The 27,390-nt window shown below is 30.0% G+C and overlaps 1 protein-coding gene and 1 long non-coding RNA gene across 4 annotated transcripts in view; both read right to left on the bottom strand.

Annotated features, from left to right (window-relative positions):
• The window catches only part of LOC111424038 (protein serrate), a 188,851-nt gene that overhangs the window by 138,767 nt on the left and 22,694 nt on the right, over positions 1 to 27,390 (bottom strand). For all 3 annotated transcript variants that reach the window (XM_071198214.1, XM_071198216.1, XM_071198215.1), the window contains exon 2: positions 24,719 to 25,021. In XM_071198214.1, coding sequence (XP_071054315.1) covers positions 24,719 to 25,021 — 303 coding nt within the window. The remainder of the gene's footprint in view (positions 1 to 24,718; positions 25,022 to 27,390) is intronic.
• LOC139430834 (uncharacterized) lies at positions 5,608 to 6,632 on the bottom strand. The gene is made up of 2 exons (XR_011641206.1): positions 5,976 to 6,632; positions 5,608 to 5,906 (listed from the first exon to the last, which is right to left on the bottom strand). It is a non-coding gene; the product is annotated as an uncharacterized lncRNA (long non-coding RNA).

Below are 27,390 nucleotides of genomic sequence, written 5' to 3'. Positions count from 1 at the left end.
GTTTGGCTTGTTACAAGTAACTTTTTAATTTTGAAAGTGAAGAAAATACCGCTTTGGAATGAAAAGCGTTTTAACAGCTAAAAGCGCTCGTCATTAGCAAATTGGTAATAATTGGTCAACCTACTGCTATTTTAATTTTCTCAGACATTTCTTTACACAAATTACTTTACATATCAATACGCATATTTATGTTTAAACATAAAATGTAGCACTGATCTAAATACACCAATTGAACCATTTGAAAAGAGTATTTCTTACAAATTTACGTTTAATCCTAATATAATTGTCAACAGCAAAGTGATTAGAACACGATCGCAACCTTTACCATGACCTGTGTCAACTATTATCTCAACTTTGAAGAACTCTTGAAGCACAAATTTCTGAGATATCATGATGTAGACGTAAATAGAGAAAAATACCACGACCAAAAGCAAATTATCAGACGTGAAAGCAAAATATTACTGGCAAACGCGGTGTCATGAGCATGATATAAAAGAAAATATCAGATCCATAAGAAAATATCGTGTTCAGAAGTAAAATATCAAGTTCAGAGCCAAAATGTTAAGGGCGGAAACAGATTATCGCACATAAAGGTGAAACATGAAAATAGAACATCGCAAGCAGAAGTAAAATACCAAACTCAAAAGCTAAATATCCAGAGCAGAATCAGATTGTCCTACATAGAGAAACATTACACAAAGATTTGCAATATTATACACAAAATAGCAATGGAAAAAACGACTATCCTACAGAGAACCAAAATATGTAATGTAGAAACAATAACATGGGCATATGCAGATGAAACCATCTTTTGAAAAAGTAAAATGTTACACTTCGCCACAAAATATTTTAATATAATCGTAAAATATCATAAGCAGAAGTAAATTCAAAATATCAAGGACAGAAGGAGATTGTCTCACATAGAAAAAAAAAATCTGATGTTAACAATATCGTAGCCAGATGTGGAATAAAATTGGGTTGCTGTATTTTACAAAAATTTTCAAAAAATTATACAAACTGTATGTTTGGTGTTCAAGAAATGTTTTGCATCATAAATTGAAGCTTAAGGATTCTAGTTTATGATGCGATAAAAAAAACTATGGGATTTGTGGATAAAAATTTACTGAAAACTAATCATAACCAAAACATTTTTTAAGGTGGGTTGTTATGGTATTTCATAAAAATTCTGAAAATTTCAAAAAATCATACTGCCTGTAATTTTAGTAGTTATAAAACGATTTATATCTTAAATTGAAGCTTAAAAATTGTAATTTATGACGTGATATGAAAAATATGGTGTGTGATGATAATAATTTACTGAAAAGCAATCATAACCAAAAAATTGTCGAAGTGGGTTGTTATCGTATTTGACAGTATTCTCAAAATATCAAAAAATCATACTGACTGTAATTTTTGTAGTTATAAAACGATTTATATCATAAATTGAAGCTTAAAGATTGTGGTTTATGATGTGATATAAAAAATATGGGGTTTGATGATAAAAATTTACTGAAAACCAATCATAATTAAAAAATTGTCGAAGTGGGTTGTTATCGTATTTGACAAAAATTTCAAAAAATCATACTGAATGTAATTTTAGTAGTTATAAAATGATTTATATCTTAAATTGAAGCTTAAAGATTGTAGTTTATGATGTGATGTAAAAAATATGGGGTTTGATGATAAAAATTTACTGAAAACCAAAAAATTGTGGAAGTGTGCTGTTATCGTATTTGACAAATATTCTCAAAATTTCAAAAAATCATACTGACTGTAATTTTAGTAGTTATAAAACGATTTATATCTTAAATTGAAGCTTAAAAATTGTAATTTATGACGTGATATGAAAAAATATGGTGTGTGATGATAATAATTTACTGAAAAGCAATCATAACCAAAAAATTGTCAAAGTGGGTTGTTATAGTATTTGACAAAAATTTTCAAAATATCATACTGAATATAATTTTAATAGGTATAAAATGATTTATATCTTAAATTGAAGCTAAAAATTGTAGTTTATGATGTGATATAAAAAATGTGGGGTTTGATCATAAAAATATATTGAGAATAAATCACCACCAAAAAAAGTTAAAGAGTTATTATCATATTTGAAAAAAATTCTCAACATTTCAGAAATTCATACTGACTGTAGTTTTGGTAGACATAAAATGATTTATATCTTAAATTGAAGCTTAAAGATTGTAGTTTATGGTGTGATGTAAAAAATATGGGGTTTGATAATAAAAATTTACTGAAAACCAATCAAAACCAAAAAATTGTCGAAGTGGTTTGTTATCGTATTTGAAAAAAATTCCTAAAATTTTAAAAAGTCATACTGACTGTAATTTTAGTAGTTATAAAACGATTTATGTCTTAAATTGAAGCTTAAAAATTGTAGTTTATGATATGATATAAAAAATATGGGGTTCGATGATAAAAATTGACTGAAAACCAGTCATAAGCAAAAAATTGTTAAAGTGGGTTGTTATCGCATGTGACAAAAATTCACAAAATTTAAAATGTTTTCTATCATACTGACTGTAATTTTTGCAAAAAATTATAAAATTATTTATATCTTAAATTAAATCTTAAAGGTTGTAGTTTATGATGTGATATGAAAATAACGAAGTTTAATGATAACAATTTACTGAAAACTAATCATAACCAAATAATCTTCAAAATATAAATTTTGAAAAATCATACCTACTGTATTTTTGGTAGGCATAAAATTACTTGAAGCTGAAAGATTGTAGTTCGTGATATGATATAAAAACTACGATATTAGATTATTAACAAATCACGAAAAAAAAATAAACAGATATTCTATGGATTTCAAAATATTATATCAACTTCATCTTTAATAGCAATGATACAAAATACGACAAAATAAAAATTGGACGTGAATTGATTTGTATCGATTCGTAATTTGACGTTCAAAGATTCTAATTTATGATAGGATATATAAACCATCAAGGAAAAAATGTATAAATATATGTTGGAGGATTTTCAAGAAATTTCTAAAAGTTTTCAACAATATCGAGGAACTTGTATAGATGTTTTGGCATTTCAAACCAATTCTCTTCGTTGGTGATCTGTTTAAATTGAAATCTTGAAATAAAAGTGGGAATACTTGTCCAAAGTCTTCAGCTGAAGAATAAGAAACGACGAACGAAGTCGTTATACTAGGAAGGTACGGAACGGCTCTCGACCGTACCGCATAAATAAACTAAATAAATGCGTATCACGATTCGGAGACGGTTCGTACGTACGCGATCATGAGGTTTTAATTCCCATATATCCTCGCGAGGGCAGGCCTCGATACAATCTTACAAGCGGCAGGCGAACGTACCAGACGTACGTATTATAGGTGGAGAGAGGCGTATAATAAAATCAGTCGCTTCTAATTTTAGGAACCGTGGAATGCGCCTCGAAGGTCGTGACTGAGCCACGGACGACGACGGTTCCCTTCGTCCCGCTGTAATCTTTATGTCACCGAAAAAAAAGCTCCTTCGTGTCTCCATCCAACTTTTTTCCCTTTATTTTCGGGGTAGATTCCACTTTGATTAATTAAACTATTAAAGCTTCTGTTAAGATAACATTTTAATAAGTGTAAAACGATATATATCTACTTAGTTGATGTGTTATTAGAGATATGAGGATGTTCACACATACCTACAAGTAACGCAATTTAGTTTCAATCGTTATGTTGTAAGTGTATCAGCAAAAATGGCATCGTGAGAACTTGCTACAACTACGACCAAGACTTGCTTCAAGTCTTGTTGTTGGTGCGAACTCTTTCAATTAGTAGGAGTGCGTCCGACGCACGTCCTCAACAGAGCGGAACCGACATGGCGCTAATTAATTACATTATTCTTTACGCTTACTTTGTCCCGTGTCATTAAAAACGGGACGTACGTCATCATCTTGGGTGGTGTAAAACGCTTCAAGACCCCACTAATAATTGACCCCTGTAGAAAGTAAAAAAGTCGCAATTAGGCGATTAAAAATAATCACAAGTTACAACCAGTACCTGCCAATCAATTAATAGCGACAACTGATCGTTGAACGTATCGTGGCATTTAATTAACTTGCACTCCGACCTGGTTCGAAAACTTGGTGTGGTGCTTGACCACACGGCTCGGCCGTTAATTAACTTTAATTAGGACTTAGAGAAAACAACGGGGCGATTGTGAAACATACTCTAAAACAATTATTAATAAATCAGTGGAACTAGAAGCGGGAAAGTAAACGAACCAACTATCCGGTTAGTTAGTTGCCCCCACGGAATCAGAACGTGTTCTAATCGTATAACGAAGAAGAATTTATTTTTAAAGAGATAATGTATCTGAACTAATCTAGGATACTTTGTGAAAGGTTTAAATTGTAATAATCATTATATATCTGTAATGAACCATATTAAATCAAATTTTCAATTAACGCTCTCCAATATCTTTTCAATAAAAACAGTTAGAATGTACTGGTTACTTCCTCAATTCCGTCAAGTTATTTTTCAATTTGAGCGAATTGATTATAATTATCAGCATTACACTAATGTGTGAACTCCAATGTTACAACAACGGACTAAAGAAGAAATAAGAAAATATAATTCATCACGTTCTCCTCGTTTCATCAATTCCCACACGGCGTATTATAACGATATTAATAGCTTAAAGAATGTTCAGGTGCACTTCATTGCGTCGCGTTTGCGCCGATGTTGCTATTTCCGTTATAATCGCAAAGCGCTGTGAGATTCGCGAAAGAATAAAAAAATCGCGGTTAATTCTGGGAAAGAATTGCTATAGTCATTAGAAAGCCGTCATCCGTAAATATTTTCACCGAAAGACCACGACCCACGCTCAAGAAGATGAGGTGAAAAATAAAGCGTGGTAAAAAATAAAACTTACCACCCAGGCGGGTTTCTTGGCTCAGCCCGTACTTCGGGTTGTCCCGATCGAAGGGAACGTAAAATAACGACGAACGAAAAAGAGAAGGAAGAAAAGTCTTCTTCTCCTTCGACCAGACCAACAAAATAAGAGGCTTAGAGTAATTTGTCTCCGTTATCCTCTCATCTCTTCAATTGTCAAGGGACTGTCGCCTGTCAACTGACCGAAGGACAAACAAGGCATAAAGGTAGGACATTAAGCGAACAAACATTCAGGAGGCTTTGAATCATGGCCTCCTTTATAAGTGTCACCGCTGCGTGATTCCGACGACCGCGCGACCGATTCGAGTGGATTAACGCGGTAATTGTGCTTTGCAAGCACACCAACTTTAGCCTTTAAAAACGCATCATGAGATTATCTGATTACAGTGGACCAAACGAGAGAGGTGTAATAATAAACTTGATGGTTTCAATGGGAATCGTACTATTACGACTAACCTTTCTTTATCTTCTTTTTTCTTTCTACCTGAAAACGACAGTTTTGCCACACTTCTCACCTAATTCTCATATATTTTCTTTAATCTTTCTATTTATCATTCCTTAATTGGCGTTTAAATTAACTTAAACTAACCTAAACTTACTCAATAATGAGTTGGTTTAAAAAAGGACAGAAAACAAAGTATAAATTAAAGATACAACTTTTGTAAATAATTATTTCTTGTGACTAGGTTAAACGGTATTTAATGTGTTACGTTGAAAATCATTGATCGTAAATCATGGGTCGATAAATGGATGGTGTCTTGTTGGGTTAGCACCTGCGACTCACTTCGTGCCAAAGGGAAAAAAGCTCTCATCTCCGGTAGAAGAGAGAAGTCGGGTCAACGGGTCGTAGGGTCATGGTTCAGCTGCCGACCCACATCCGGGCCTCGGTGGTAACGGTTACCGACGAAGAGACCCGTCGAAGACAAAAAGTCTCTCGAAATCCTGAAAATTACCATACTCGCACCTCATCCTCCCGAGACCTCTTAAAGCAGACATAACGATCAAACGAATAAGACTCTCCTCAACTACCATTTGTATTCGAGATGCTTACCTATATTAATTTTTATTGTACGCGAGGTGGCTCATCAGTATCGAATTGAATTATTTGGAGGTGAATAAAATATATCATGTAGTTTATTCATTTATCGAAAACACGTTTTCATTAATATATTTTCTTCTGATATAGTTCTCGCATTGATTTTTGTGATGAGAAATGATCTTATTAATGGGTGTTTTGTGATATGATAACTTGATAAGTTCCCTTATAGGCTCCTTTCTTGCAAACAAATTTTATATCTCCTTCGTTTCTTGGTCAGTATTTTCTCACTGACAATTAATGTTAAAAACTTCTGCAATCTGTCTTTGCCTTAACAGTCCCATTCGCATTCCAACGTATGGTACCAAAAATTATTTGCGACTGCAAGGACCGCTATTTTATTTTTGTCTCCGTCTGACAGCGAAGTAAGTATTCGAAATACAGCCCTGCAACTTGTATTATACGGAGATGTATTATACCATAAAATTACTCGTCTCGTATACTTAATAACTTGAGTCATTTTCCAAATTCTCCTCTGTCTCTTTACTCTTATCTCTTTACTCTTAAAAACATAGGTCGTACATATGATTTTTTGAAATTTTTGACTTATTCGAGATATTGTCAAATTCTTTTGGATTTTAATTTATGACGTTCTTATAATAAAACCCCATTATATTCCTATGTCATCATAAACTATAATCATTAAGCTTTAATTTGAAATATGAATCGTTTCTTGTCTTTAAAAAATAAAGTTGCTATGATTTTTTAAAGTATTTGATTTTTTTCGAGAAACAAAAATAACTTTATTCGTCTATTATTGATTACGATTTTTTTTGCAGGATATTTTTATCACTAAAACTCATTATTTTTGTATCTTATCGTGAATTAGAATCTTTAAGCTTCAACTTGAAATATAAATCACCGTTTTACTCTTAAAAATACAGTTGATATTATTATCTGATTTTTGCAAAAAGTTTCAAATTGTTATAGTATTTAGTTTAAGAACTTTTTTAAAAATTCTCATAATTAAACCTCATTATACTCCTATGTTATTATAAACTAGAATCTTTAAGCTTCAACTTAATATATAAATCATCTATTAACTCTTAAAAATACAGTTGATATTATTATCTGATTTTTGCAAAAAGTTTCAAATTGTTATAGTATTTAGTTTAAGAACTTCTCCAAAAATTCTCATAATTAAATCTCATTATACTCCTATGTTATCATAAACTAGCATCTTTAAGCTTCAAGTTGAAATATAAATCAACTTTTAACTCTTAAAAATACATTTGATACTATTATCTGATTTTTGTAAAAAATGTCAAATTGTTATAGTATTTAGTTTATGAACTTTTCAAGAAATTCTCATAATCAAACCTCATTATACCCCTATGTTATCATAAACTAGAATCTTTAAGCTTCAACTTAATATATAAATCATCTATTTACTCTTAAAAATACAGTTGATATTATTATCTGATTTTTTGCAAAAAGTTTCAAATTGTTATAGTATTTAGTTTAAGAACTTTTCTAAAAATTCTCATAATCAAACCTCATTATACTCCTATGTTATCATAAACTAGCATCTTTAAGCTTCAACTTGAAATCTAAATCAACTTTTTACTCTTAAAAATACAGTTGATATTATGATCTGATTTTTTGCAAAATGTTTCAAATTGTTATAGTATTTAGTTTAAGAACTTTTCAAGAAATTCTCATAATCAAACCTCATTATACTCCTATGTTATCATAAACTAGAATCTCTAAGCTTCAACTTAATATATAAATCATCTATTTACTCTTAAAAATACTGTTGATACTATTATCTGATTTTTGTAAAAAATGTCAAATTGTTATAGTATTTAGTTTATGAACTTTTCAAGAAATTCTCATAATCAAATCTCATTATACCCCTATGTTATCATAAACTAGAATCTTTAAGCTTCAACTTAATATATAAATCATCTATTTACTCTTAAAAATACAGTTGACATTATTATCTGATTTTTTGCAAAAAGTTTCAAATTGTTATAGTATTTAGTTTAAGAACTTTTCTAAAAATTCTCATAATCAAACCTCATTATACTCCTATGTTATCATAAACTAGAATCTCTAAGCTTCAACTTAATATATAAATCATCTATTTACTCTTAAAAATACAGTTGATATTATTATCTGATTTTTTGCAAAAAGTTTCAAAATGTTATAGTATTTAGTTTAAGAACTTTTCTAAAAATTCTCATAATCAAACCTCATTATACTCCTATGTTATCATAAACTAGCATCTTTAAGCTTCAACTTGAAATCTAAATCAACTTTTTACTCTTAAAAATACAGTTGATATTATTATCAGATTTTTGCAAAAAGTTTCAAATTGTTATAGTAGGTATTTAGTTTAAAAACTTTTCTAAAAATTCTCATAATTAAACCTCATTATACTCCTATGTTATCATAAACTAAAGTCTTTAAGCTTCAACTTGATATATAAATCATCTATTTACTCTTAAAAATACAGTTGATATTATTATCTGATTTTTGCAAAAAGTTTCAAATTGTTATAGTATTTAGTTTAAGAACTTTTCTAAAAATTCTCATAATTAAACCTCATTATACTCCTATGTTATCATAAACTAGAATATTTATGCTTCAACTTGAAATATAAATCAACTTTTTACTCTTAAAAATACAGTTGATATTATTATCTGATTTTTTGCAAAAAGTTTCAAATTGTTATAGTATTTAGTTTAAGAACTTTTCTAAAAATTGTCATAATCAAACCTCATTATACTCCTATGTTATCATAAACTAGAGTCTTTATGCTTCAACTTGATATATAAATCATCTATTTACTCTTAAAAATACAGTTGATATTATTATCTGATTTTTTGCAAAAAGTTTCAAATTGTTATAGTATTTAGTTTAAGAACTTTTCTAATAATTCTCATAATCAAACCTCATTATACTCCTATGTTATCATAAACTAGAGTCTTTAAGCTTCAACTTGATATATAAATCATCTTTTTACTCTTAAAAATACAGTTGATATTATTATCAGATTTTTGCAAAAAATGTCAAATTGTTATAGTATTTAGTTTATGAATTTTTTAAGAAATTCTCATAATCAAACCTCATTATACTCCTATGCTATCATAAACTAACATCTTTAAGCTTCAACTTGAAATATAAATCAACTTTTTACTCTCAAAAATACAGCTGATATTATCTGATCTTTGTAAAAAGTTTCAAATTGTTATAGTATTTAGTTTAAGAACTTTTTCTAAAAATTCTCATAATTAAACCTCATTATACTCCTATTTTACCATAAACTAGAATATTTATGCTTCAACTTGAAATATAAATTAACTTTTTACTCTTAAAAATACAGTTGATACTATTATCTGATTTTTGTAAAAAATGTCAAATTGTTATAGTATTTAGTTTATGAACTTTTCAAGAAATTCTCATAATCAAATCTCATTATACCCCTATGTTATCATAAACTAGAATCTTTAAGCTTCAACTTAATATATAAATCATCTATTTACTCTTAAAAATACAGTTGACATTATTATCTGATTTTTTGCAAAAAGTTTCAAATTGTTATAGTATTTAGTTTAAGAACTTTTCTAAAAATTCTCATAATCAAACCTCATTATACTCCTATGTTATCATAAACTAGAGTCTTTAAGCTTCAACTTGATATATAAATCATCTTTTTACTCTTAAAAATACAGTTGATATTATTATCAGATTTTTGCAAAAAATGTCAAATTGTTATAGTATTTAGTTTATGAATGTTTTAAGAAATTCTCATAATCAAACCTCATTATACTCCTATGTTATCATAAACTAGCATCTTTAAGCTTCAACTTGAAATATAAATCAACTTTTTACTCTTAAAAATACAGTTGATACTATTATCTGATTTTTTGCAAAAAGTTTCAAATTGTTCTAGTATTTAGTTTAAGAACTTTTCAAAAAATTCTCATAATCAAACCTCATTATACTCCTATGTTATCATAAACTAGAATCTTTAAGCTTCAACTTGAAATATAAATCAACTTTTTACTCTCAAAAATACAGCGGATATTATCTGATTTTTGTAAAAAGTTTCAAATTATAGTATTTAGTTTATAAACTTTTTAAGAAATTCTCATAATCAAACTTCATTATACTCCTGTCATGATTCATCATAAACTGGAATCATTAAGCTTCAATTTGAGATATGAATAGTTTCATTGGTTTAAAAAATAAATTTGCTATAATTTTTTAAAAATATTAAATTTTTTTCGAAAAACATAAAAATAACTTAATTCGTCCATTACTGTTTATGAGTCTTTTGCGAGAATTTTTTATCATCAAATACCACGATTATTGTATGTTATCATAAACATTAATCTTTAAGCTTCAATTTGGAGTATAAATCATCTCTTTACGTTTAAAAATAAAGTTGATATGATTTTTTGAATTTTTTGACTTATGCAAGATGTATAAAAATTGTGAAAAAATAATCTGATTATAAAGTCCAAGATGACCAAAATTATTGATATGAATTTAAAAAATGATCCTAAACAAGATACATGTATCTAGGAATTATGTCACCCAAGATATCTTAATCTAGCTTAGCTTATCTATGTCTTCAAACAATAATGATTCCACTTTTGTGATAGATAAAGAAATTTTCTTTTTGTATTTGATTTAAAAAAAATTCAAACTAACTTCACACCCTTTGAAATAGAGAGAATATCAAGATAAAAAGAAATTATGGGAGCGTTAATTTGAAATATTATAATCGAAAATCACTACAGTAAAGATCATCAGTTAAATCTTAATATATGTACACAACCCGCCTTTACTTTCACATTGTATTTTCTTCCTGAATTCCCTTGGTTTCTTCAAACAGAGAAAGACACCGGTTATTTACTTGGCTAACAAAGTGTTACACGAAGGTGTGTGTGGCAATCTGATAAAACACCCACCGTCCAGCGTAGGTTCTGCTAGTGGACACGCGAGAATTACCATTCGCCTAAACCTTGTAAACGTTTTGATTTATGCTTAGATGTATAAGCATTGGAACTAAGCCAAAGCTCTAGTAGGCGCCAAGCCCGCGATATTAATGTGCACTTACGCTTGTGGAAATTAGTACCATTATTAAAGTGCAATGCATCGTAATCGTTTAATTCATCTCATGAAACGTCCGTCGTGAGGTTGACTTGAAAATGAGAAAACATTATTATCTCTTGTAAAAGTGAAAATGTAATATAAACTTTCTGATTTAAGGAATAAGGATGTTTTAAGGAAATTTCCAGGACAATTACGTTAAAACAATTTCCGTGATTCTCAGCAGAGATTTTCTCGGTATTTACCGTTTTTTTTCTACCAAAGTAACCGGCAACGGTAAAGGTTAATTACGATGGCAACGCGACCGTATCTCTGCGCTGATGAGAGATTAATTGTTCGGCAAAGGCGTCGAGCAGGGGGCACCAAGAGACATGGGCCGGGCGTTCCTTGGATTCCTTGCATTTTTCGACCGCGTGCTTTGGGACCCAACCTGCTATAACGTAAGAAGCACAAGAAGAAAAGTGGTTTGCTTGGTGGAAGAAGCCATCGCTATCTTCCCGTGATCTGTGTCCGTGCGGGGAACAACAATTCAACAACTAACTAGGAAGAGGACAAAGGAACGGCGTGCCCCCAATAAATAGGTACATCGGTTGCGTGTACCAGTGCACTTCTCGATCGATTTAAGGACGTCGTTAGGGCCCCACTATCGCTGTAGGTACATCTCGCTCGGAAGTCTGCTAGTAATTTAGATCTTGTACTTCCCCTTTACCGTTCACTAACTTCTTTGGTCTTGTTGTTAGGTTCTGCGCGGTCTACAAGATTTAAGACGGTAATTATTGAATAGCTGGAATCTTCTTCAAGACGTGATCTTCAAGTCGAATCGAAAATTGTTTATATTAATTCGTTATCGTTGACACACCTCGTTGTAAACACAATTAATTCAGAAGCATCAATCAGTTGGTCCAATGTAGCGGTCATTAGCCGATTTATCTCATTGTCGAGCGACTTTCTATCAGGTTGGGTCGGTTCTGTCTAGTAGTGCTACGACATTTTTGTCGGATTAGCTTCGATCGACAACAGTAAATTGGAATCGGTTGCACAACACAACATAGGCGTAAATATGCACTTGTGAATTTCTCCTTGACTCACCTTGCGCGACAAGAACGCATACCGTCGACTCTCCAAGCAGCAGCAGCCGTTGAGAGAAGAAAAGTCCCTTACAAGAGCGCCGCATTTATAAATAAACGGTACCTACTGGGAAACAGATAAATTATTCCGTCGTACAAAACGTTAAAAATAACGTCTGAGGGTTACAGAAAAAATAAGAACAAAATGAGTTCTTGTCGAGAAAGTTTGCCGCAGGAAGAATAAAGATAGAAGTATTAAGAGTATTTTGAGAATTAATTCTTAAAATGTATTGAGATACTTTGTTATTAACACTTCTTATGATTTGTTTACGTTTTAACACCCATTAATGAACTAAAAATGACAATAAATTTAAGGATTAAGAAATTATGTGGATTAGTAATTGAAAGAAAAAAGAATTTAACCGTGGGAAGGCTCTTAATACCCGTAAACGGTGTTGATTTTCTTGTATAAAGAGAAAAGAGAAAGAAAAAGGTCATCATCACCGATCATCTCGTTTAATTGGATGCAACGGTATGCGGTGGTAATTTGCGTAAAGTAACCGAACAATCGTCCTGATATAATTAACAATCTCGATAACAAAAGGTTTAAAGTAGATCTTATTTATAATGTTGCCGGTTTGCGAGAGAAGAACGAGTTTGTGAAAAAGAAGGTGGAGGTGGTTAGCTAATTTGCGCTTACCTCTATAGATAGCAAGCAATTAGTGGCGCTCTAATTAAATCTGAAATACTTTGTACTTTTATAATCTGTTCTTAACACGGCTTCACTTTTACCTTTGCCCAGATTTTGCCGCCGATTCTCTAACATTATTTTGCTCTTTCGGAACGCCGATGAGTTTTAATTTTTTTTTTTTTTGGCTAAATCATAGCCGGTCGGAACGAAGAACGAAGAAGAAGAAAAGCTTGGTCACTGTTCTAAATGTCAGGACTCTCGTAGACAGGCTAAATGCCTGCGTAATTAAGATTCGCGGCAATTAATGTGTTTGTGTGTGTGTGTGGAAATTCAAGGCTCACGAGGTTTGCGGCTCGCAAACGACAATTACGGGTGCAAGTATCTTAAAGGCACGGCAATTACCTGTATAATTCTTCAATCATAAATTATAAATTCCTTTGTGCGGAAAAGAGCTTGAGTTTTTAGTATAATGTCTTGCAATTAAACAGGGAATTCGTAGTTAACGCCCCACCAAAAACAACCAGCGTTAACGAACCCATCTCGTTTACATCATGAGTTATTTGTAAATATTGATCACTTTTTACCATCTGGTAGGAAGTAAATACTCAATTAATATAAGTTATAATTAAAAGTTAATTTTTATTCACATAGAAAAGTCGATCAAAAAAAAGTGTTCCCAACGTTTAAAATACCACGAAAAGCCCGAGTTTATTGTCACAATTCCAAGGAACTGTTTATAGAGATGCGTCGTTAGAATATTAAAACGACATTTTGCAAGAAAGTCACGAACAACAAACGAGACATTTAAAAATTGTACAAATTCGAAAATCCCTCAGCCGTAAACAACGGGGCTATCCTAGATAACCAACTGCTTAATTAACTCTTCTTAATTGCTACCGCAAGGAGCGGTAACACTCCCAGATAAAACGTTAATGAAATTACCAAGAACAAACGGCAAACGGAAACCGTTTGAATTAAGAGGAAAAACCTACAAAAAACTTTTCGAATAGAATTACATTCGGATGAGTATCGTTTTTACTTCTTTTATAGTTGAGACATAAAACGACAGTGAAAATCACTTTTGTTTTCTTCATTCACTATGCAAATTATACCGTTTGCGAATTTACATTTTCTTTATTAAGCGTATTCTAATTAATTTGTTAATTGTCATGATGGGACGTGGTCTGAACTATAAATCTGACGCACTCCCCGTTATAAATAAAACGAACGTTGCAATTAACGACGGTAAAACACCTACCGAGCTTCTTCGTCCGTGAAGAGAGTTAACGAAAAGAGCGTAAGAACCGTGTGGAGGTGTGGAGGATTATTCCGTAGCGCACCTACTTTTGCTGTCGCAGAGAGGAAACTGCAAACAACGACGACGTTGACGACGATGGTGTATTGCGAAAACTGATGGAGCGCAATCATTTAAAATAGTTGGGTTGTGCCCGAGTTGTCATCCACCCTCGGACTTACATGTATATACTTTCCAAAGACAACAACGTTAATTGAACGATTTAATGCCGAAGGCAAGGTAAATAATTTAAGAAATTCTGAAATAGAAATTTTAATGATTCATTTTGTATATAATTATTTAAAATGGAAAATAAATTAATATGGATAATGTTTGCAAAAAACGCTGAGTTGGGCGACATTTTATAAGAAATCCAGAAAGAAGTCAGAAAAATTAAAAGCAAGAATTGATACGAAGGCATAAAAACAAGACACAAGTTTGCCAATGTATTAGCATCTTTCTGGCTTTCTGAAATAAAGCTGAATAAGGCAATGAAAATTCATAGTAAGTAGCACTTTTGCCTTCTTTCTAGATTAATACATCAAAGAAGCCAGAAAGAAGGTAAGCAGAATTCAGAGAGAGAAGCTTGGCTTTGGCATTCTTTCCCTTAATAAACTAAAAAAATCATAAAGAAGAGGCAATAAGAAGCAAAAAGCTGCGAATTTGTTTTTCTACGTTTGGACGTCTTTATTATTTCAATATTTCCTCAAACTTTAATAAAAATGTCAACAATAAGGTGAACAATTATGTCTAAAATGCGGAAAAAATGGCAATGGAGCCAAAAATAAGATAGAACAAAGACAAAGATAAACTAGAAACATAAGAATATAGATAAAAAATATTTAAGCGTTCTCTCTGACTTGCATTTGCCTCAATCTGACATTATTGATGCCAATATGAGAGCAGAAAAGTTATATTTGAAACTACTTGTTCAAAACTATGAAATTCTGTAGACGTAAGCAAATTGGGTATCTTACATTAAATTTACAAAGTTTGGTTTCCAAATTATTATACATAATGAAGAAAAAAATGTTTGAACCTAACCTTACAAAAAAAAAGTTATCTCTTACACTAATCGAGATATTAAAGAAAGGTTTACACTAATGAATCTGTTAATTAATTGTAGATAACCTCGTTCAATTAACTTTCTTTTGTTTTATCTTCCTTGGTGTTAAGAGTAAGGTATGAAAGCTGTTAAAGAAAGTGCCTTTCGAAAAATATTTTGTACGGAATTTAATATTGGATTTAAATTACCTAAATCTGACACTTGCAAAACTTGCGATGATTTTAATTTGAAAATGTCTAACAGTATAATAGCTTGTGAAATGAATGAGAAGGAATTACAGAAACTAAAAACACAGTCAAATTTGCACAGAAGTAGAGCGACTGCAATACTTATTAAAAAACGAAGTAGAAGAATCTAAGACAAAAGCAGATAAAAAGTGTGTTATTTCATTTGACCTGCAACCTTTTTACTGCCGAAAGATTTGGCTTTATAATCTGGGTGTTCATGACTACACTAATGAACAGGATTTTATGTATTTGTGGACAGAAGAAAAGGCCAAAAGAGAAGCGGATGAAGTAGGGTCCATTTTGATAACATTTTTGATAAATATTAAACCTGGTGTGGAGGATCTTGTAATATTTACGGATAACTGCCTAGGTCAAAACAAAAATTGAGTCATTATGTCTCTCTGGCTACAGTTAATTAGAGAATAGAGAAAAAGCATAGAAAACACGCACCACAGATCTATTCACCAGAAGGGTGGTACAAAGTTATAGAAGAAAGTAATAAAAACATCCATTTGTGGTCACGATTATGCAACAAAACGGTTTCATGAATCTAGAACATTTGCGATCTAACATATCAAAAAATGCGCGCACTGACAAAGATAAAAAATTGGAGTCTATTCTTTTCACTTTACAGAAGATGCTTCAAAATCATTCTTTATAAAACACTCAGTTAATGGAACTTATGATGAAGTTACCATTAAAAAGAGAAGGAGGCCAGTAACAATCCCATATAAGCGATCTCAAGAAAAAATATAACAAGCTTGTACAAATTTTCAAAAAAAAGTCAGATAATGTAAAGTCTTAAGTAGACCATAAACTTTTCCTCTACCTAAGAACAACTAACGTGGAACTTGTAAAATTGTAAAGTTGTATTAAAATGGTTTACACTAATAATTATAATTAATTATATCTGTTAATCAATTCTAGATAACCGCGTACAATTAACTTTCTTTTAACTTGTGATAAATAAGCTAGACAAAAATTTTGAACCCAACTCCAAAAAAATTATCAATCAAAAATGACAATTTTCTTAAGTTGAAGTTTATAAAATTATATCTTATAAACTTATCGAAGTATTAAGAAATGGTTTACACCATAAAATTTGTCATTCAATTCTATACAAACTCGCCAAGTTTGGTGTTTTTATCAACCCAACCTACAAAAAAAATGTTATAGTTATCTGTGCAAACAATGTACATCTAAAACAAATTTTTTTTTAAGTTGAACTTTAAAAGATTATATTTCATGAACTGACCGAAGTGTTAAAAAGTGGTTTATACTATAAAAATTGTTATTCAATTCTATATAATTTCACCTAGTCTGGCATTTTTATTATTGCACATAACCAAGAAAAAAAATTAAATCTAATACTGTAAAAAGTACTCATCCAATACGAGAATTTCTTATAAAAAAAATAATATCTCATGAACTAATGGAGATATTGAAAAATGGTCTGCAGCGTTAAATAGCTTATTAAATTTTAGATAAACTCGTCAAATTCGGTTTCTTAGTTCGGCTTGTAAATATCTAAGAAAAACATTTTTCAACCTAACCCTAAACAAATTGTCTATTTTTTTTAACTTTTTTCGAGAAATCGCCATAAGTTAATTTTTGATAGTACTAAAACGATTTATATCTAAAATTAAAGCTAAAAGTCTATATTTTTAGAAGAAATATTGAAATAAAAACAATTGCTAACAATTTTTTTTTTTTAATTCTTGATAAAATCTGTTAAGGAAAAGTTTGTGAAAATTAAAAAGATTTTAAAATTTTATTTTTAAGAGTTTAGAAAAGATTTATTTATATCTAAAAGCTAAAGCATTCTATTTTTAGATAGAACATAGAAATAACGGGATTTGATAAAGAAACTGTAGATGAAATTTAATGATTTATAACTCAAATTAAAGTTAGGATTCTGTTTTTAGATGGAATATAGAAATAATGGGATTTGATAAAGAAATTGTAGATTTTTTTTATAAATCGTTAAGTTGACCATGCGCAATATTAATCAAATCGTTAAAAAAAATCTCTGTTTCAACACCATTTCCGGAGTAAAAAAATTCATGGTTAAACATTTCTTTTTTCTTCAGTTTTTAATTAATGGTTTAATTGGTCTTAAAAGGCATAAAAATAAATTAAGCTGCCATAAATCCTAAGATTAGATTCATTTTTAATTTATTAAATAAATGATTAAATAATTCATCAAGATGATTAAGTTTATTTTTAATTAAACTTATACATTAATCGTAAAAGAAAACAATTATGAATACACATTCATGTTGAAATTACAAATTGATTTCGAAAACAGTGTGGTTGCCAAAATGTATTTAACTGAACTTGGCAGTAAACAAGTGTGGTCCGAACTTGAATTCTTACTGACAGATAGCCAAAGAGGTGACACAGAGTCTTGCGCGGAGAGACCTGAATGGATGACATCATGAGTGAATTGGTCACCACCGTGGGAAAAGCAGACCGTTCATTTAGTATGCTGCCGCAGCGACCACACGTCTTCACATGTGCCTTCGGCCTCTACACGTACTACGTGCACATACGTAGGCATAAGAGAGGCATAACTGGAGAGGATCCGTCCTCGTGTTGCGCGAGAAAGAGGGGAAAGTGAAAAGAATAGAGATGTTGTGTGTGCAACTCGAATTGGAGTTGATGTGCAATTTTTGTTTATGATACTGCCGTTATTGTGTTATCGGTCAAATATTGTTACAAAGTTGCAGTTGAATTAGCTGAGCAAATAAGCTCCTGGTCCTATTTTTATACATTGCCAAAGGTGTTTATGTTATGATTTCTTATCTGTAGACGATAGAAAGATTGTAAAGAGAATAATGCTGAATTACTTTGTTTCTTTTTTCACACACATCTAAAATATCATTGTTCCGTTTAAATTATGGTTTGCTGAATATTAATTATTAAGAAAATTGTTTAAAAAAAATTATCCCAAAAATTAAAAGAGAATTACTTAATGTTAATAGTCATGGGAAAATTTTCCGTCTGCCAACCTTGTTTACTCAGTCATTAAATGCGTTAATTGGTACCAATATACTAGGTTTCTCTCTCCGTGCAATACGGTATAATGGCAAAAACGACCTTGGATCTAACACAAAGAATAAGAACAACCAACTACCTAAATCCTAACTAGTTAAATGTTTGTTATACTAATAAATCTGTCCCTTTAGACTTTGAAAGATCGTACCGATTTGTTTACTAGATTTGTTAGATATCGGAGAAAAAAATTCCATTAAATCTGACAACCCTCTAAAATTTAGTTTTTTTTGTTGGGGTAAAAATCACCGCTATAACATACATATGCTAATGACCCAAGCAGACAACCCCCTCATCAAACACGTTAAACAGTGTTTACACTACCTGAGCAACTCAACTCCATCCCGAACCTGGTTTCAGGATCCAAAAACAAATGGATAATGAACCGGGACACAATTCTCACGTCGTTATATGCACGCGGGAAACGTTTTCATCTCGGTAGGGCGAATGCACACGGTTGTAAAAGTAAAAACGTACAAGAAAGAATTAGGGGGCCTCGACGCGCGGCATAGCACCAGGGTTGATGGAACAGGTTGATTCGTTTTAGGAACGCTATTAACCGGGTTAGTGGTCGTAAAAAAGCGGACCCTTTTTTTAACTCACGGTCCTCTTGTGTGTATACATTCTTATTCTTGAGTCAGAGTTTGAAGAACACAGCGGCGTGCTACGCTTGCCGTGATTTTTACGGTTCCCTTCCTGCTGGTGCCGCCTTTATTCCTTTTACTCTTATATTGTTTTTTAAGTTCGTGTGGAGTGTGGATAAAAAGTTTCACGTGTTAAAGTCACATTATTGTTTTAAAATGGTTGTGTCATCATAATAATTTGAAGAAAATGAGTTGATTAAGTCTAAAGATGAGTTGGTAGTTTTTCATCGAAACCGTAAAAATAATATAAATTAACAAATAATACATAATTAGTTTTAAAGTTGCACTTACTTCGCTAATTAATATGAATTGCAATTTATAGTTAACGAATTGTAGCTTATGAATTTGTAGCAGTTCAGGAACGACTCATATACCAAATTAAAATAAAGCTTTATGCTATAATTTAATATATAAATCATTTTTTTACTCCCATAAATAAAGATTACAAAACGATTCAAAGTTTAGGTCAAATTTGGCAGCTTGTAACAAAAGTTTAATTTTAGGATAATTTAAAAAAAAGTATTTTGTAGGAATAAAGAATCGATTCATACATCAAAATAAAATTAAAACTTTATACTTTAATTTGATATATAAAGTAAATCTCAATTTCCACAAATACAGCTTACAGGAAGTTTTCAAGTTGTGCTTATTTTTTTAATTAAATTGAATTATAACTTATCGCAAAAAAAATTGTAGCTTATTAATTAACAGGAGTTCAGAAATGGCGTATATACCACAATAAAAAGAAAACTTTATACTTTAATTTGATATATAGAGTAAATCTGAATTCCCACAAATACAGCTTACAGGAAGTTTTCAAGTTGTGATTATTTTTTTAATTAATTTGAATTACAACTTATCGTTCAAACAATTGTAGGTTACTAATTTATAGAAGTTCAGAAACAACCAAATTAAAAATGAAACTTTACTTTTTAATTTAATATATAAATCATTTTTTTACTCCCACAAATAAAGATTAGAAAACGATTTAAAGTTTAGGTCAAATTTGGCAGTTTGTAACAAAAGTTTAATTTTAGGATAATTTTTAAAAAATTGTATCTAAGTATTTTATAGGAATAAAGAATCGATTCATACATCAAAATAAAACTAAAACTTTATACTTTAATTTGATATATAAAGTAAATCTCAATTCCCATAAATACAGCTTACAGGAAGTTTTCAAGTTGTGCTTATTTTTTTAATTAATTTAAATTATAACTTATAGTAACAAAATTGTAGCTTATTAATTAATAGGAGTTCAGAAACGGCTTATATACCACAATAAAAAGAAAACTTTATACTTTAATTAGGTATATAAAGTAAATCTGAATTCCCACAAATACAGCTTACAGGAAGTTTTCAAGTTGTGATTATTTTTTAAACAATTGTAGGTTACTAATTTATAGAAGTTCAGAAACAACTCATATACCAAATTAAAAAGGAAACTTTACTTTTTAATTTAATATATAAATCACAAATTACTCCCACAAAGAAAGATTAGAAAACGATTTAAAGTTTATTTCAAATTTGGCAGTTTGTAACAAAAGTTTAATTTTAGGATAATTTAAAAAAAATTGTATCTAAGTATTTTATAGGAATAAAGAATCGATTCATACATCAAAATAAAATTAAAACTTTATACTTTAATTTGATATATAAAGTAAATCTCAATTCCCACAAATACAGCTTACAGGAAGTTTTGAAGTTGTGCTTATTTTTTTAATTAATTTAAATTATAACTTATAGTAACAAAATTGTAGCTTATTAATTAATAGGAGTTCAGAAACGACTTATATACCACAATAAAAAGAAAACTTTATACTTTAATTAGGTATATAAAGTAAATCTGAATTCCCACAAATACAGCTTACAGGAAGTTTTCAAGTTGTGATTATTTTTTAAACAATTGTAGGTTACTAATTTATAGAAGTTCAGAAACAACTCATATACCAAATTAAAAAGGAAACTTTACTTTTTAATTTAATATATAAATCACAAATTACTCCCACAAAGAAAGATTAGAAAACGATTTAAAGTTTATTTCAAATTTGGCAGTTTGTAACAAAAGTTTACTTTTAGGATAATTTTAAAAAAATTGTATCTAAGTATTTTATAGGAATAAAGAATCGATTCATACATCAAAATAAAAATAAAACTTTATACTTTAATTTGATATATAAAGTAAATCTCAATTCCCATAAATACAGCTTACAGGAAGTTTTCAAGTTGTGCTTATTTTTTTAATTAATTTAAATTATAACTTATAGCAAAAAAATTGTAGCTTATTAATTAATAGGAGTTCAGAAACGACTTATATACCACAATAAAAAGAAAACTTTATACTTTAATTTGATATATAGAGTAAATCTGAATTCCCACAAATACAGCTTACAGGAAGTTTTCAAGTTGTGATTATTGTTTTAATTAATTTGAATTACAACTTATCGTTCAAACAATTGTAGGTTACTAATTTATAGAAGTTCAGAAACAATTCATATACCAAATTAAAATGGAAACTTTACTTTTTAATTTAATATATAAATCATTTTCTTACTCCCACAAATAAAGATTAGAAAACGATTTAAAGTTTATTTCAAATTTGGCAGTTTGTAACAAAAGTTTAATTTTAGGATAATTTAAAAAAAAATGTATCTAAGTATTTTATAGGAATAAAGAATCGATTCGTACATCAAAATAAAATTAAAACTTTATACTTTAATTTGATATATAAACTAAATCTCAATTCCCATAAATACAGCTTACAGGAAGTTTTCAAGTTGTGCTTATTTTTTTAATTAATTTAAATTATAACTTATAGCAAAAAAATTGTAGCTTATTAATTAATAGGAGTTCAGAAACGACTTATATACCACAATAAAAAGAAAACTTTATACTTTAATTTGGTATATAAAGTAAATCTGAATTCCCACAAATACAGCTTACAGGAAGTTTTCAAGTTGTGATTATTTTTAACTAATTTGAATTACAACTTATCGTTCAAACAATTGTAGGTTACTAATTTATAGAAGTTCAGAAACAACTCATATACCAAATTAAAAAGGAAACTTTACTTTTTAATTTAATATATAAATCATCTTTTTACTCCCACAAATAAAGATTAGAAAACGATTTAAAGTTTATTTCAAATTTGGCAGTTTGTAACAAAAGTTTAATTTTAGGATAATTTTAAAAAAATTGTATCTAAGTATTTTATAGGAATAAAGAATCGATACATACATCAAAATAAAATTAAAACTTTATACTTTAATTTGATATATAAAGTAAATCTCAATTCCCACAAATACAGCTTACAGGAAGTTTTCAAGTTGTGCCTATTTTTTTAATTAATTTGAATTATAACTTATCGCAAAAAAATTGTAGCTTATTAATTAATAGGAGTTCAGAAACGACCTATATACCACAATAAAAAGAAAACTTTATAATTTAATTTGATATATAAAGTAAATCTGAATTCCCACAAATACAGCTTACATGAGGTTGTCAAGTTGTGCTTACTTTTTAAAATAATTTGAATTATACCTTATCGTTCAATCTCAAACAATTGTAGATTACTAATTTATAGCAGTTCAGAAACAAGTCATATACCAAATTAAAAAGGAAACTTTACTTTTTAATTTAATATATAAATCATTTTCTTACTCCCACAAATAAAGCTTAGAAAACAATTTAAAATTTAGGCCAAATATGGTATTTTGTAACAAAAGCTTAATGTTAGGGTAATTTTAAAAGAATCGAAACTAAGTATTTTATAGGAATAAAGAATCGATTCATACATCAAAATAAAACTTTATACTTTAATTTGATATATAAAGTAAATCTGAATTCCCACAAATACAGCTTACAGGAAGTTTTCAAGATGTGATTATTTTTTTAATTAATTGGAATTACAACTTATCGCTAAAAAATTGTAGCTTATTAATTTATAGGAGTTCAGAAACGACTCATATACCACAATAAAAAGGAAACTTTATACTTTAAAATGATATATAAATCATTTTCTCACCCCTACAAATAAAGCATAGATAACGTTTTCAAATTGAGGTTAAATTTGGCAATTATCAATAAACGTTTAATTTTAAGGTAATTTAAAAAAAAATTGTAACTAAGTATTTTGTAGGAATAAAAAATCGGGCAATACATTAAATTGAAGAGGAAATATTAAACTCTTTTTTGTATATAAGAAGCATCAATACGGCTTTATCTTGGCATTTTTTAAACCGACAAAATTGAGTTCACCTCAATTTTTGTTCTTAAATCATTTTTCAAAAGGGTGTTAAATCGTTACTAAGACTCAATGATGCAATAAAATGAGTTCATTTACTTGATCTTAGTAAAGGTCAATACCGTAATTAGATATTGGAATGTAGAGTAACGTTAAACTATTTGAAACATTTACGGTACCATGCCTTAAGAGTATCATTAATTACCGGTTGTTTACTTTTTTTTTAATATATGTACATAAAAGCAGTTTCCGTGGTTTTGTTTACCTTATTTGAACGTTAAAATTTATTTCGACCAAAATTACTGTTTCAAAATGAATTTGATCCTTACTAAGGCAACATTTAACCAACATGAAATAACTAACCCAATTTGTAAATTAAGCTCATAAATTAATTTGCATTAACCTGTTTATTAGTGGTTTCGCTTAAGATTTTACGGTGACTTATTTGTTAATTTGTTGATTATACGGTTCGATTAGTCTTGAAACGGTTTGCGGTGAAATTCTGTGTCAACCAGGCTTTTGGAAAACAGGAATGTGACTGAATCTGCATCAGTTTCCCGTCATATAATTAAACTTGTTCTATACGTGGTTTACAAAAACTATTCAAGTCGTTTCATACTTGCAGTAAAACCCAATCGACTAAGAATTTTCACCTCCATACTCACAGTGCAGAAAGTAATAATGATCCTAGCATACTTTTTACAACCAATTAATGCAATTTCACCCAACAAAATTGTAATATTAGAAGAACACTTTGACCGACTTATTGAAAATTATTATTGTAATTACGATAGATAAATTCAGATTTAATTAAATTTAATTAAATTAAGTGAATATTCGTCTTCGTATCTTATATGCGTATAATTACATTGAGATTATAATGGAATATTGCGATGATGAAGTTGATACTATAACGGGTAATAATTGGTACGAAGAAGAAAAATCGGATATGGTAGTTTATAATCAATGAAAATTAATTTTAATTATTATTGGATTTAATTATACGAATATCAATTTAATTTTATAACGTACGATAAATTACAATCGTTTTGTTAATCTAAGTAAAATCTAAACTTTAATGTTGAACTTGTTCCTGTCATCATGGGAACGATCGTTTTCACAAAAGAAACAAAACATCTGTCATAAGTTTTAATTGATACAGCAAAGTTCGTGTTTTAATTGGTTCTGTTCATTAAAACCGAATACGAAGAAGACCAAGAAGGAAGAGCCGACAAAGTGAAAGTGCCACCGAGTTCGGGCACAAGTAAGGTGTCCCTCTCGGGCGTTTCGCCTCTTTGGCAGATATAATTATGGTAAACGCGTGTGCGAGATGTCTCGTGTTACTTACCGTCCATCTGAAGGTGAAAGGCAGGACGAGTTTTCCCTTCTCAAGTTCGGGATCGGTGAGCGTGAAGGAGTCCCTACCCAGCACCGGACTGGATGTGTGTCCGAACGAGCAAGAACCGGTGCTGGTCACGTTGCTCTGGTACTCTTTAAGGCACAATCTGAAGAAGGTGTTGCATGGCAACGAGCACCTTTGGTGCGTCGGAGACTTTGATAGTACTCCACAGCAGCTACCGTTCGATAATAAGCTGCCTCTATTTGACATTTCCAACACTTGAAGTTCAAAAAAACCGGAGCCATGCGCGCACTAAAACAAAAGAAAAATTAATTAAATCATTTAATTTAATAACGACAAAAGAGTGCAAGTGATATGATTGCTTAGTAATAACATTTCTAAATCTAGTTCTCACAAGACGTTGAGAGAGTCTCCGGGTGGAATTGAGGTCTGCGTAGGATGTATGTAATGGGCAAAATAAGAACTCAAAGAGTTGCAATCACCTTAACATACATACGAGCGCTTCTTTCACTTTCAACGAACGAGAAGTATTTCATTTTTATTAACCACTAGACGTCGTCCGATAACATGCCGATATTCAATTAGTTGCGGCGATTAAAAGACTTAAAAGCAATTGACGAGAATTTGCATTCCCACATCGTTTTATGAGAACCCTGCACCATACCAGATATTGAAATAGCTCATTAGAAATAGGATTCTCCTTCCTGGTAGAGATTTTTCATACGTTTTTATCGCATTATACAGGTTTTCCCGCATATTAGATTTACGTTACGCAGTTTTTGCCTTTCTCACCGTCACGGCTCGAAAGAGATCGCTAAAGACTGTTCATGTGAATCGTCTTTTTAATAGGTAAAGAAGACGTTCGCTACTGCGTAATTGGAACATTTCAAAAATTTACTTTTTGATATACCACTATAATCATTGAGTTCACTTACATAACGAATCCATACATGACTCATATCTAAGTGAAATTTCCAATTACCAGTGCAAAAATAAATAGAGTAAATCAAAGCGATACAGAAATTATAACAATATGGTGTGGTATTAATTTTCCATTCACCGTTATATGTAAATTGAAAGGTTCTACCACTTTTACTTACACAACTAAACCAATCCAATTTAAAATCTTGAAAGAAATTAAAGGAAACTATACAATTTTTTTGTGATATATAAAGTGTTTTTGAATTCCCATAAATACAACTTACATGAAATTTTCAAGTTATGCTCATTTTTTAATTACTACTCATCCCTAAAAATAGTGTAGCTTATTAATTTATGAGAGTTTAGGAACGATTTATACACCTTCACAAATAATGCTTCATAAGGTTCATTCACTGTTATATGTAAATTAAAAGGTTTTAGCTTTACTTACACAACTAAACCAATCCAATTCGAAATCATAAAACAACCCAAAATAAAAAATTGATGGGTTAATTGTAAGTAAAGAAAAAACCGGTTTGTCAAAACATCCTGATTTAAACAGTAATTTAGTATTACCAAAAAAATGAGGAGATTACCAATAATTACAAGAGCACAGAGTTGTGATAAAAATTCTGTCTGCCTGGCACGAAGAACGTATCATTTGCGCGTCTGCTACATGGTGAGCATCGTGAGAAACTTATTGAAAATTCACGAATCCGAGAGACCCTGGTGAGGTCTTAATACAGCTGTCTGAAGAAAGTCGAGCCTTAATGATAGCCACTTCCTGCAATTCCCTGCTTTTTCGATCTCCTTTACACGGTGAATCGCCACTTGTCTCATCGGTAATACGGATTTCCCTTTACGACCAAAGAAAAGTTGATCGTTACAAATTATTCCGTAAAATTTACAGTTTTTGGAAGTTTTGGGAATATAATTATCACTTAAATGGAGGAAATAATGAAAGTTTCCGTATGACGAGAATTAGTTCGAAAGAATGCGAATTAATTAATTAACTCGATTTCTCTTTGGTTAAATTCGCAAAGCCATTTTTTATAATTAACCTAGAAATAATAATCTCGGAATGGTAATGAGTAAGATTTACAAGCGAACGTTGAATTATTAACATAAATACTTTATTAAATGTACCACGGTTTTTTGTATTTTAATTAATAACAAACAAGTTGTACTGAATAAAATCTCCTTTTATAGGGGTAGATAATAACTGCGCTACATGTAATTGTAAATTAAAAGCTAATTTTACGTTTAAAATCTATTACAATCGTTTATGTTTATAACATTAATTATGGTTATTATAATTATTTTCGTTTTTACGAGGTTTATGTAAAACCAGTTACAAATAAGAATGATGTTCTATTTAATTATATATTTTTTGATTTGAGGTTAAAATAAAAGTGACTAAAAATAAGAAAAATTGAGCTGAAATATCGAAAGTTACAGGATTTATAATTTAAAGTATGGATATTCCAATAAAATATGCGAAATTGCTACCAAAATAGAAATGAAATTGTTCTGGGTCAAATCAAAAAGATTTGAAATCACTACAATCGAATGTTTTTGAGGTTATAAAAATTCATAACTTTCGTAAACATATCGTTGGAACTACGAAAATATCAGGAATTATGATAAAAGGTGTGTAGATTACGATAAAAAATGTAAAATCTTTATTAAGGTTTGAATAAAAAAGTTACCCGTACTCAAATCGAAATGTATCTAGAAAG

This window comes from Onthophagus taurus, chromosome 7 (genome assembly GCF_036711975.1).
Source record: "Onthophagus taurus isolate NC chromosome 7, IU_Otau_3.0, whole genome shotgun sequence".
NCBI lineage: Eukaryota > Metazoa > Arthropoda > Insecta > Coleoptera > Scarabaeidae > Onthophagus > Onthophagus taurus.
Note: the sequence above shows the minus strand (reverse complement) of the source record. Positions and strands in the feature narration are given on the sequence as shown.